The sequence below is a fragment of the Pteropus alecto genome, unplaced genomic scaffold (genome assembly GCF_000325575.1).
Source record: "Pteropus alecto unplaced genomic scaffold, ASM32557v1 scaffold61, whole genome shotgun sequence".
NCBI lineage: Eukaryota > Metazoa > Chordata > Mammalia > Chiroptera > Pteropodidae > Pteropus > Pteropus alecto.
In genome coordinates, this window is record NW_006434835.1 from 13,957,227 (window position 1) to 13,969,379 (window position 12,153).

The 12,153-nt window shown below is 37.2% G+C and overlaps 1 protein-coding gene across 4 annotated transcripts in view; it reads right to left on the minus strand.

The window, feature by feature from the left end:
* Positions 1–5,305: 5,305 nt before the first annotated feature.
* Positions 5,306–12,153, minus strand: part of ATAD2B (ATPase family, AAA domain containing 2B) — a 107,637-nt gene continuing 100,789 nt past the window's right edge. For all 4 annotated transcript variants that reach the window (XM_015588192.2, XM_015588193.2, XM_006910268.3 and 1 more), the window contains 3 exons: positions 11,244–11,371; positions 10,791–10,919; positions 5,306–8,738 (listed from right to left, as the gene is read on the minus strand). In XM_015588192.2, coding sequence (XP_015443678.1) covers positions 8,697–8,738; positions 10,791–10,919; positions 11,244–11,371 — 299 coding nt within the window. In that variant the 3' untranslated portion in view covers positions 5,306–8,696. The remainder of the gene's footprint in view (positions 8,739–10,790; positions 10,920–11,243; positions 11,372–12,153) is intronic.

Sequence of the window (12,153 nt, forward strand, 5' to 3'; positions counted from 1 at the left end):
GACTGCTGCTTCTACAAGGGGGAAAAGCCATCGGTGCAAAATCCACCCGAAAAACACTGTAATTCCCTTGGAGTTCTTGTATCTAATATACTGGCCCAATGAAAGGAAAATGACGTCACAAGGGCAAAACGGGAGCAAGCCAAAGGAATACATGTGAGCATTTGAAACTCTCAAAGTCATTTGTAAAAATAATCTAAAAACCAAGTCATTCCCACGAAGAGATTTCTATTGGGATAACCAACCAAACTTCAAAGTTTCAGGACAGTTCTTAAAAGAAGAGAGAATGAACATTCATTTGACTTTGTATTTATTATCTTTAATCTATACAACTCTGTCCAGTGATCTGGCTGGATAGTCTCATAAGAGAACACCCAATGTTATTCTCTTTAGCTTTCTTCCCATTGGACTGATGGTTATTTCCCAGAAAAGGCTCTGCTACTCCCCTATTGGAGACATTCTCGCTCTATGTTCTAAAAGCAACTTTTCAGTCCCCCACTCTTAAACATGAGCAGATAACAAAGAATTACCAAACATTTTTTGGGGGGACAAAAGCTCTAATACTACACAGGGGCTATAACAACTAGGAAAAGGAACTTGAAGGTCAGATTCTAGGCAGGGAGAAGAAAATCTAATAAAGAAAAAATAGTTATCAATATCCTCAGAAAGATAAGTTGATTTTGCATCCATGAAACAAGAACAAAATACTACTTTAAATGTCAAGAGAACAAAAATAGCTCTTAAAGTGATAAAAGAATACAAATTTAGAAGGAAATAAAATGTAGAGAACAGTCTAGGAGGGCTAATATCTGACATTAATAGTGGTTTGAGAAACAGAGAATGAAGAAAACAAAGGTGGGCAAATCACTGAGAAGTAACTCAGGAAAATTTCTCGGAACCGAAGGCTCCGGAGTGAAGAGGCTCAGAGCCTAGCACAGAGACTCCCCGCAAGTCCCTCCGGCCATGTCTGTGAGATTTCCATCGGCGGAAAAAGTGAAGATTCTAAAACTTTAGGAAAGAAAAACAAAATCAGAAAAATGGGTCAGGAATCAGAACAGCATTGGACTTCTCGACAGCAACACAGGATATAAATGACAATAAGAAGAGCAAGACGAAGGATGCTGGGGAGGTCCCAAGAAAACAGCTAAGCGAGACCCTCGTGCACACCGATGCCAAACGAATAGAATGCTCCAGGAGAAATTTTCTCAAGAAGAGGAAATGCTAGAATACCTTATATGTTTGAAGGAACTACAAAGAGCGTTGGACTGCCAGGGATAAATTTAAGGACAAACTAGCAGCTCATACACAGAAAACTAGGCAAATGACAACAAAGATTCTTAATTTTAAGAAAGTGTACAGAAAAAGAAAACTAAACATCATATACTAAATGCCTCGGCTGTCAATAGTTTTTAGTTACAATCATGTAAATACTAAACACATTTTCTAATGAAAATCATAACCAAGTGGGAGATGGGAAATATAAGAAGCATAGGTGTGTTTGATTTCCATGGCAGGAAATCAAAAGATAATGGTTAAACTGGAAAAACAAAAAAGTAGCCATGTAATATTGTTTAGAGAGACACAGACGTACCGAAATCATCGGTTACAGGCATAGAAAACAACCGGACCTGGTCCGGCTTCAGCATCCGTACTATCTTCTCAAGTAATGGATGAGAAACACAGACGGGAAAGACGATCATCACGGTCGTCAGAGTGGGTGCCTCTGGGGAAGGAAAGGACTGCGACCGGGGAGGAGAACGGGAACTTCAACCTTATCTAGAATGTTTTTCTTCGAAAAGAACTGAAATGTGAATAACTTCCGGATGGTGGGAACATGCACATTGTAGTATTATCTCTGTAGTAGTCTACGGTTTTGAAAAATGTTAATAAGGAAGAAGCACCTGAATAAGGACAAATGAATTTATTATTAACCTTAATGATAGACTGGTTAAGAATCCAAGCTTTGAAGCCCCCACAAGAATCCTAACACTCATCAGCTGTGCACCGTGCGCAAGTTGCTTCATCAGCTCCGTAGTTGTTTCCCCTTCTGTTCGGTGGGACTGACAACAGAACTTATCTCATAGAGGTGTTGTGATAAATGATCGTGCAGCACCTGGCAGCACCTGGCAATCAGATGTTTGCTGCTGTTACTACTGTACTCATTGCCATCCAAGCATTGATCACTATTGGATAACATCTTATTCTTTGCCACTATTGGATAACTTATCACTATTGGATAACATCTTATTCTTTGCCCGCTAAGTTGTAACCTCCGAGGAAGCTGAGACCTTGCCATCCTGTCCTCAGCTATAACGCTAATGCCAAGAACTGTGCTTAGCAAGTGGCAGTTGCTCAGATAGATGCGTTAAGTGTTGACTTGTGATGATACAGAACTGCTCGTTGTTTTCTCAGGGGCTTTCGTGCTACTTCACTTCCTGGTTTGTGCTTCTGCTGTCCCTTCTGCCTGGATGGCCTTTCCCATCTTGATGCTTCATCTCAGGGATCAGGGTTCGCAGGAAGGCTTCCTCGAGGTTGGGCTACATGCCTCTCCTCTGCACACCTGTAGTGCCTTATGTGTAACTCAGCTGTAGCACCTGCCATCTTATATTGAAATGATCTGTGTCTGTGTCTGTCTACCCCACAAGAAGCAGGCAGCATAGTGATTAGAAGCATCAACTCTGGAGTCAGACTACCTGCATTTGAATCCTAGCTGTGTGTGACCTTGGGCGAATTATGTTATATCTGCTTCTTGGCCTCTAAAATGGAGAGAATAATAACACCTACCTCTTAAGTTTCTCACAGGATTAAAAGACTTTGTAAAGCTCTCAGAACAGTCCCTAGTACCTAGCAAATGTGGTATTATGTTAAATTATATTACAAAAATCTCAAGACAGACACAATGTCTTGTCTATGTTTACGTTCCCTCAAACTGATGACTTTTTCCCTAGTCCAAACAAAAGGATTTGTGCCCAAACTAAGCTACAACAAAGATTGAGAAGGAGTGATTGACATGAAACGTGTTTAGAGGGGAAAAAAAAATCAACAGAACATGTGACACGATTAGAATAAGATGTATCATAAAGAAGATAAAATTTAGGATAACATCTAAGTTTCAGGATTTGGATACCTGATAGATATGGTTCTAATCACTAAAAAGGGAAATATAAGAAGAGTAAAGAAGAAAAAGAGAGAATAACATTTTAAGAAGATAATTTGAATCCTAATCAACTATGACAATAATCTAGCACATTACATCTAAAAGAATTCAAGCTCTTGACAAAGACGTTTTCTGTTTTGTTTGCTTCTTTATTTCCAGCACCTGTTAACCGTGCTTGGCACATAGTAAGTATTCACTATATATTTATTCAATCAGTGAAAGGATGATTTAGGTAAATTTCAGGTAAATTAAACCAAAAGGAATTAAATAAGCATCTACGATGTGTCCAACATTGTTTTAAATTCCTACAAGGATTACAGAATGTATTTCCTTTGTATCCACTTTCCACATGAATAAATTACTAAGTTTTGCAGAACATTAGTAATTTACTATGTTAGGCAGTATAAAAAACAGCTAAGTTCTGAGGAGAAAGGAGCAGCACAAAAACTCTAACAGTAAGGAGATTTATTGGTGTTGAATCTTAGCCCAACCATAAAATGAGTAAGATTTGAACAAGTCAAGATAAAGATACTCCAGAGGGCCTCGTATGAGTAAGTGATAGGATGTAATATAAACGGTCACAAGGAACCAAGAAAAAGTTCTGGTGAAGTGGGGATAGACTCTAGAAGAGCCTGATAGAGGCAAAAGGTAAATAAAACAGCAACTCTCTCTGAAATCTTCTCTTTTTCCCCCATTCCTAAAAATAATTGGTTCCGTTCCTAGAACTCTGAACAACGCTGTGTTCCCTCTGTTGCAGTCTTCATCCTACTGAATTATCGTGACTGGTAGACACACCAACCTCTCCTAGCCGACTATAATCTACTTAAGGACAGAGAATATGTCATCTGTGTATCACATTTGCCTAGCACAGTACCTAGGACATAAAAGGCATGACTGTGAGAGTAACAGAGGAAATGTATATATTTTTGAAAAGCCAATAGGTAACATTGCAGGTGTTCGGCATGGGGGTAACATGATGTAGATACGTAAAGATTAGCCTCTCACTTTACTGTAATTTTAAGTCAGATGGAAACTAAAACTGAATAAACTCAACTTCATCTCCAAAGCCCTAAAAACTTGATTGAGATTCAAACGCAATCATAAACTCCTTATCTAAACATTCGGATAAAAATTCTTTAAAATGTTTTCCAGGTTTATCATTACCAGTCTTGTTACATAGGCATACTTCATTTTATTGTGCTTTGCTTTACTGTGCTTCGCAGATATTATATTTTCTACGAACTGAAACTAAGACCCTCTACCAGCAAAGATCACAACTCGCTGAAGTCTCCAATGATGGTTAGCAATTTTTATCAATAAAGTATTTTTAAATTAAGGTATGCATAGTTTATACATAATGCTATTGCACACGTAATAGACTACAGTATATATAAACATAACTTTGATATGCACTGGAAAACCAAAAAATTCACGTGACTCGCTTTATTGCAATACTGGCTTTATTGCGATGATCTGGAACGGAACCGCAGTATCTCCGCGGCCTGCCTGCACACACAGGCAAAAGTAAAAATTATATGATCTGAAAAAAAAAAAAAAGAAAAAGTCTTAACTCAAATTCAACCAGTTCCTTTTTACTGTGATTCAAAAAAAAAAAAAAAAAAATTTATATAGAGGCAGATTAGTACACTAATCTTGGAACATGAAAAGGTATTTTATAGTAGACAGCAGAAATCTGAGCAATCTAAAGCCAGGAACATTCTATTCACTTGAAGCAACAAGCCCTTGAAAATTCTGGTATGAAATCGTCTCCGTTTAAATTCTACGTACTGCTCAAAGTATGCTGATAACTATATGAAGATCAAAAAAGGAAGCACTGTAAAATAAGTCAACCTTACTACCTAATCATCTATTGTAGCAGTCTTCCGACTAGAAAAACAAATTTCAGAAGTAATCTATTTGCTTCTGTACAAAATAGTTTAGACAATCCTCAACTGAAACTAAAACCACACTTTCTCAACACAAAATATTTTAGCTGAAAAATACTGAGGGCTACTGAAAGATGAAAGAAACATAACAAGATTTTTGGGACGCTTAGTAAACATCAATGTGCCCTAGCTGCAAAACATATGAATTCAGCTAGAAAAGTAGCAATGCCTTTGCGGCCAACAATAATCATAATTAAGCTAAAGACAGGTTTTCTTGTCATCTTTATTCAAGTATTTCACAGCAGTTATATTACAAATTACAGTAAATGTTCAAAATTCCAGAATTCAAAAATTAAATAATTTACTTCAAACTAATGTAAAATGAAGTCAAATGCGAAACATCAATTTAACACAATTCTAAATTAAACTACAAACCCAAAACAGACCATAGTTGATGAAGTCTACTGAAATCTACAAAGTAGACATACATGGCTGAAACCAAAGAGGACTCCCAAAGTCTAAATAACCAAATGTACAAAATACAAAAGATGCAGGTACAAGCCCAAATTCAAGCTTACAATGTGATTACAAATCATAATTATAATAACAATGGCATTCAGCTACGGGACCTGACACTGACGATTCCTACTTGAATAGCACCATAGCTGAACCAACTTAATCAAAAAGTGGGAAGATATTAACCACCCCACTCCCTAAAAATAAAATCCAGTAAACCTACAAATACATTGGCATATAAGAAAAATCAAGTCATGAAAGGACATAAAACAAAACACAAAAAAATTAATCACAGGTGAGATTCAAGCTCAAAAACACAATTAACTCCACAGCCATCAGTTTCGATCCTAGTGCGGTTCCATCATCTTCACAAAGCTCCCATGGTCCCCACAGCTGCGCGTTAACTACTGTTGGGCTGTGTGCTTCGATACGTATTTCACTGATCCGAGAGCAGGGTTTTACACGGGAGCTCATCACTTATAACGCTCACAATAGGAAATAAGAACAGAGGTCAATTTGTACATATTTTTGCCAATGCTATACAGCAAGAATTAAGAACTTACAGAAAGGTAAACAAAATTGAGTCCACTTGGATAATTTCACAAGCTGCTTTAAACTATAGAACAACCAGTTATCTGTAACATAAGCAAAACTGGTATAGTGTGTTTCTTTTGGGGGGAAAAGGAAGCTGGAGGAGTTGGTACAATTTCAGCTCATTTTTCTCCCCTTGGCATTAGATTGGCTTTCTCTTTCAGACCTAAGCTGTTCAAAGTGGCAGTTCCTATCACACTGAGGTTGCCTCCTATTTCTCCATCTATATCGATATTAAAATTAAAAACTTGATCTTTTGGAAGCATTTTAATGCTGAACATAAATAAATTTCCCTTGTCAAACTCACTGATGGCTAAAATCTTAATTAACTTGTACAAATTTCGTAACCTACATGTGCGTTTTTATTTTTCTTTTCACAAGTGCTGCTGTTACTTGAACAGAATGCTTCTGAATTAGAGTAACTGGAATAAATATTTAAAAAAAAATAGTGCAGCAAGAACCTGAGACTTGCAAAAAACCCTTTTACCAGAAACTTGCTACAAAAAATCTGCTACATCTTATTTCTTCATCAAATCTTTAAATTCTGTAACAATTTCCATCAAAATACAAAATGCTAATGTATTAGACAGTAAAATAGTCTGAACTGGTATGGTGGTAATAAATAGTAAAGAAAGCATGAAAATCCTCCCAATAATCAAATTAGAGGTTTCAAATAACCTCCCCTTTAAAATGGTTCATCGTTAATCGCACTTGCCCACTTAAAAATACAGTGTGTCTACACGGGTAGCATCTTGAATTACGTGACTAACTGAATATCATGAAAATTTTAGACTGGGTATAAAGAAAACAAGTGGCATTTTTCAAAAATTAAGCTAGAATTAGAAGGCGTAAAATGTTAATGTGAATGCAAAGAAGCACTTAGGATTACTGCAGTAGCCTATGGCCAGAGTGCGCTTTCTGCGCTGGCATCCAGCACGCTCCGAACAGCCAGAGACAGGAGACAAGTACCTTAGCTTCAGCATGTAAACGGTGGCAAAGTGATTACAGGGCTCTGTAAACACTGTTGGTAACTAAAATACAAAAAGCTGAGGTAGCTCGGTATCTCTGCAGTAGTCCAAGACCATTTGCTCTAATTAAAACCCAAAGTACATGTGTTGCATATATTGGAAAGACACACCTGCAGCTAACAGCTATAATGAACGAAGATATCAAGCCAACTTGTCAAAAATTTCTACTTTTTTGTTTAAAAATCATCTGATAAAAAAATGTCACTGCACTCCCTTTGCCTCTTCGCAACTGCCTAGACTGTGTCTCCAAATTTGTAGAAAGTTTTTGTAAAGTTAGTAACCCATAATTAATTTTAGGTAAGTACAACTCACAGAAATCACTCAACAAGATTCAAAATGGGTTCCGATCAAAATGAAGAGGTGTAAAGATTAAGCTTATGGTAAGAGATTTAAACATTAATACTGTTATTCAAGTACCATACCAGAGCTCACTTGCAGCTATGCATATAGAAAATGAACTTTATAGAGCTTCTGACAAATTCCTCTCTTTTCTGTCCATTTGGCAAGTCCTGGCTTTAAACAAAATAGTAACGATTTACGATACATGAAAATCATTCTTCTCTGGGAACGCAAACATAAATTAAATTGCCACTGACAGAAGAAAGAATGGGCACGATCTATTTTCTGGTGATCATTGTCAGCACTACCGAAAAGTGTGGGGTTTTTTGGTGGACTGTGGATTATTTTCTGTTGTCACTTTACGTGTTTCTTAAACAGAAACGGACCATAGAGGAAAACTTACCATTTTAGTGTATTATGTGGCTTAATGAGTGTCTTGATTGAGTTTTGAAAATAAGACAGGCATTTTATGCCAAACCACTGGTTGTCTCTTAATGACAGAGTAGCAAAGCTTATTTTCAAGGTCGTGACCAAAGAAAACATTCTAATTCATTTGCTAGAAACAAGCCCACCCTTTTGTTTAGCCTTATCTTTCTCAAATGAATAAAAAGGCACATTAAAGGCAGTTCTAAAGAGCCTAATCTGATTTCATCCAGTTTCTTCAGTTTCCCACCAGAATATACCATAGCCAACTCTTAAACAGGTTTCAGTCCTTTACCCAGAGGAAAAAATAGAAACAAATATGATAAAAGTGGTAGAAAGGAGGGGGAAAAAAAAATAGGTTGCCCACTGTTTAAACGATTCAACACAGTTAGAACTGCCCATCCAGTTTCTCAAGTTTGCTGGTCTGCTCCCTAAGACAGACGTCTCCGAGACAGAGCGCACGAAAGAGGAGCAGGAGTGAGAGCAGTTTCTGTAGCACCAAAATCTCCAATCTGTGGGGTTGTATTTTTTATTTGTGGAAAATACAACATGTTTCTGAAGTTCTGTTTGGTTCTTGTAGGCTGGTTGGTTTCAGGTACCTGAGACAATAGCACCAAATTCAACAGAGAGAAAGGATGAGTGAGAGAGCACTTTACACCAAGGCTCTGCCCGTAATTGGTGCAATTTGAAATTGAATGGCTCAGAAGACTGCTCAGTCAGGAGCAGATTCGAGAGGATAAACCACTCATCTTGAAAAGTTCATAGGAATGTCTCAAACATATGAACTGTTCTTTCCATCTCCTATAAGAGAAAAAAAAGTACATGTTGTCTGTTAAAGAAAAGACAAGAGGATTATGGGAAAATTCATTCTATATTAACTTTTTAGAGGATTTTTGGATACACAATAAGCTTTAAATATTTTCCTGATTACAATACCATAGCTACTCTGTAAGACAATCTGCCCTAAACCCTTCCAAATGTCTCCTATTTTATATTTAGGCTTATGAGGATGACGCTAGTAACACTCAATGAGTACTTATTATGCCAGATAACTGTACTATATTCTTAGTGTGTATATATATATATATATGAGACAAGTTATATATATAACTTGTCAGCTAATAAATAGCAGAGTCAGGATTTGAATGCAGGCGGCCTCACTCCAGAGCGTGAGCTCTTCCTTACTCATTACATTCCAAGAACTCCCAAAGCAAAATGAGTGCATTCGGTACCGTAAAACTTGTACCAGAAGTAGAATACACCCCGATCCCACTGCTATTCACTCCAACCAGAGCTGGAGAAAAAAAGCCAGAAGGCAGGAGTCACTTCCGCCGCCGCCGCCGCCGCCACCAAGAATGCTGCGACCAGGTGATTCTGCTGTAGGCCCCCTCCCTCTCTAAACAAGGCCCCTAGAAAAGCAGGCTTCCAAGTCCCCTACTGAAAGATGTTTCACTGCTGAAGAGTATTCAATCCAGTCACACTAACTAAATGTAAACGATGTGAACCAAGTTCTAGAATAAGAAAAAAAAAGTACAGCACTCTCCCCACACATTGCATTCAGATGGGCAAATATCACATATAACTGAGACATTTGGTTTTCCTTTCTCCCTTTAAACATCTCCAAAGAAATTATAATAGGCCATACTAACACATTATCTGATCAAAAACTTCTTCTGTAAGATCAATCAAAATCACCCAGCTAAATGTTTCATCATACATTGCTGAGCAGGCAAAAAGCCAGGTTATGAAACCGAAAATATAATATCATCTCAACTTTTAAATATATATTCACGTACTTATTATGCACATGTTATGTACATCTAGGCATGTTTAAAGGATGGAAATTATTCCAAAAGATTAACATTGACTAGTTTTCTCTAGATGAGGGGATATGGATGATGTTATTTCCTTATTTGTGCTTTCCTGTTATTTCTATATATTATATAATAATAACATAAAATATGACACATAAAAATGTGATAACTTTTAAATGCTCTCTTGCTCTGATTCAAGTCTAATATTCCTTATTGCACATAGGAAATAATCACATCCCTACATATAACTCTTTAATGTACTAGAAATGCTCCCTGAGAGCAGAGGCTTTGTCTTATTCATTTTTTGCATCCCAAACACCTAGCACAGTATCTGGAACTGTAGATACCCAATAAATAAATAAATAGACCACCAAAGACACGAACTAGCAGGCAAATGAACAAAGAGTCTAATTAAGTCACTTAGCCATTTAGTGGGTATGGAGAGTACATTTGCTCAGATGAACTCAAAATGCACAAGTATGGCTTAATGATATAAATTATCTGAACAGAGATTAAAATCCTATTTATAAAGAAAAACTTTCTTATGGCCAAAAGTTGTCTAGAAAGGGAATAGTTTACATCCGAGGTGTCTAAGCAAAACGACAACCACTCCTTCACGTGGCTATTTTATAGGACTAGATCTGATTAAATAAGATGGCTTTTCAGTTTTCTCCCAACCACTAATGGTGTGGCCCACAGGTCTCACTGCCCACAGCAATTCCTTTCAATAGGGCTAAGTGATACGCCTAGTCAGTGATAAATAAGGGAGAGGAGAATTGCTATTCTATGTATTTGCCAACCCAGAATCATGAATTTCTGTGTTTTGATAAACAAAGAATCCAGGATTACTTCTGCCCTGAGACAAAATGATACAGAAAGGCTTTATTCTTCAAACTATAGCTCTTAATGATTCTTTTCATCTTAAATCTTTAAAACATTCTTCAGTGGTAAAGGATATGGACTAAACTAACTTTCTTTCCTCTTTTCTTTGGAATAAAAGCACATATTTGTTTATTCTACAGATGAACTAAGCACTTACCTCTATAAGTTGTGATTTGTCATAATCTTTACGATGACGATAGATGCACTGACTAAGAAGAGAATATAATCTCTCAAGTTGATCAACTGCCAGATTGTTGCTTTTATCTACCAACAAATCAAGCAATTTCTAAGAAAAAAGGTAGAAGAGAATAAAGTTTGATTTCACTGTTCAAACTGAAAGTTATATTCAAATGAGTAGGCACTAGACACTACAGGCTATAGTGCGACAGTGACATGTGAGTTTGGAAGATTCTAGAGCTTAGTTTATTACCAAGACTATTCTCGTATTACTAAACCTCTCAAACACACATAACTCTTTTTTACTAAAAGCTCTGAAGCACATATATTCCTAGTTAAAGCAGAAGATAATCAAAACTAGTTTTATTCAATTGCTATAAAATACATTCAAATCTCTTTCCATTCGTTTAAAACTGGGAACAGCTAAGCTTACCTTCAGTCTCTCATGATCAACTATAAGAGGCGGCACAGGCTCAGCTGGCTCTTCCGGAACCAGTTCCAGGCTCGTTGTTTTTGCCTGCTCTAAAATTAACTTACGATATTTCTTTACTTTAGAGGCACCTACAATTGAGGGGGGAAAAAAAAAGTGCACTGCAGCAAGCAAAAGTTAAGAAAAATAAGACTTGAACAACTATTAAGTTCTTTCACCCACTACAAATCTTTTTTGGAATAAAGTGTATTCTTTAAATGATGAATGATTTTTTTTTTTTTTTGTAAGAATAAGTAAACCAAATTAAAGAGAACTAAACTACAAGTATAAAAGCCAAGTCATACTAGAATACCAGCTAGTAAACAGATCCACTAAAAGGAAGGAAGATCTTTACCCCTCGGCCTGACTTACAGTTTCGCTCTCTTGTGAGAGCCATCTTACAATTCGGAGCTTTCGGAACTGGCAGAAGGGACATGACCAGAAAAGCAGACACCAACACAGAGCAAGGCCAACCTGTCTGTCTACATATCCGCCTCCCAACGTAAAACGTCTTCCTCAACGCTACCTGAAATTTCTGATTTTTCTGTTACACTGTCTACAATTATATTATAAATTGACCTGGGTTATAACATTTTTTCTTAAAAATGGAACAGGGCTAGTGACCTTTCCTATCGTGGAGTAAATTAGTATCATCTAATTACTTTCCTCCCAACATCTTGCTGAGACTAGCCATAGTGGGGGTGGTGGGGAGGGCAGAAAATTAGAGGTGGCTGAGCATAATCTGACAGCACCAGGCACTTCCAGGGGCAGAGAAGGTAGGCAGACCGTCCAGTCTGTGCTCCCCTACTAAGCACGAGCACTCTACGAGCAGGCCAAGAGGGAACGAACGCAAAGATAAACACAGACTACTTCA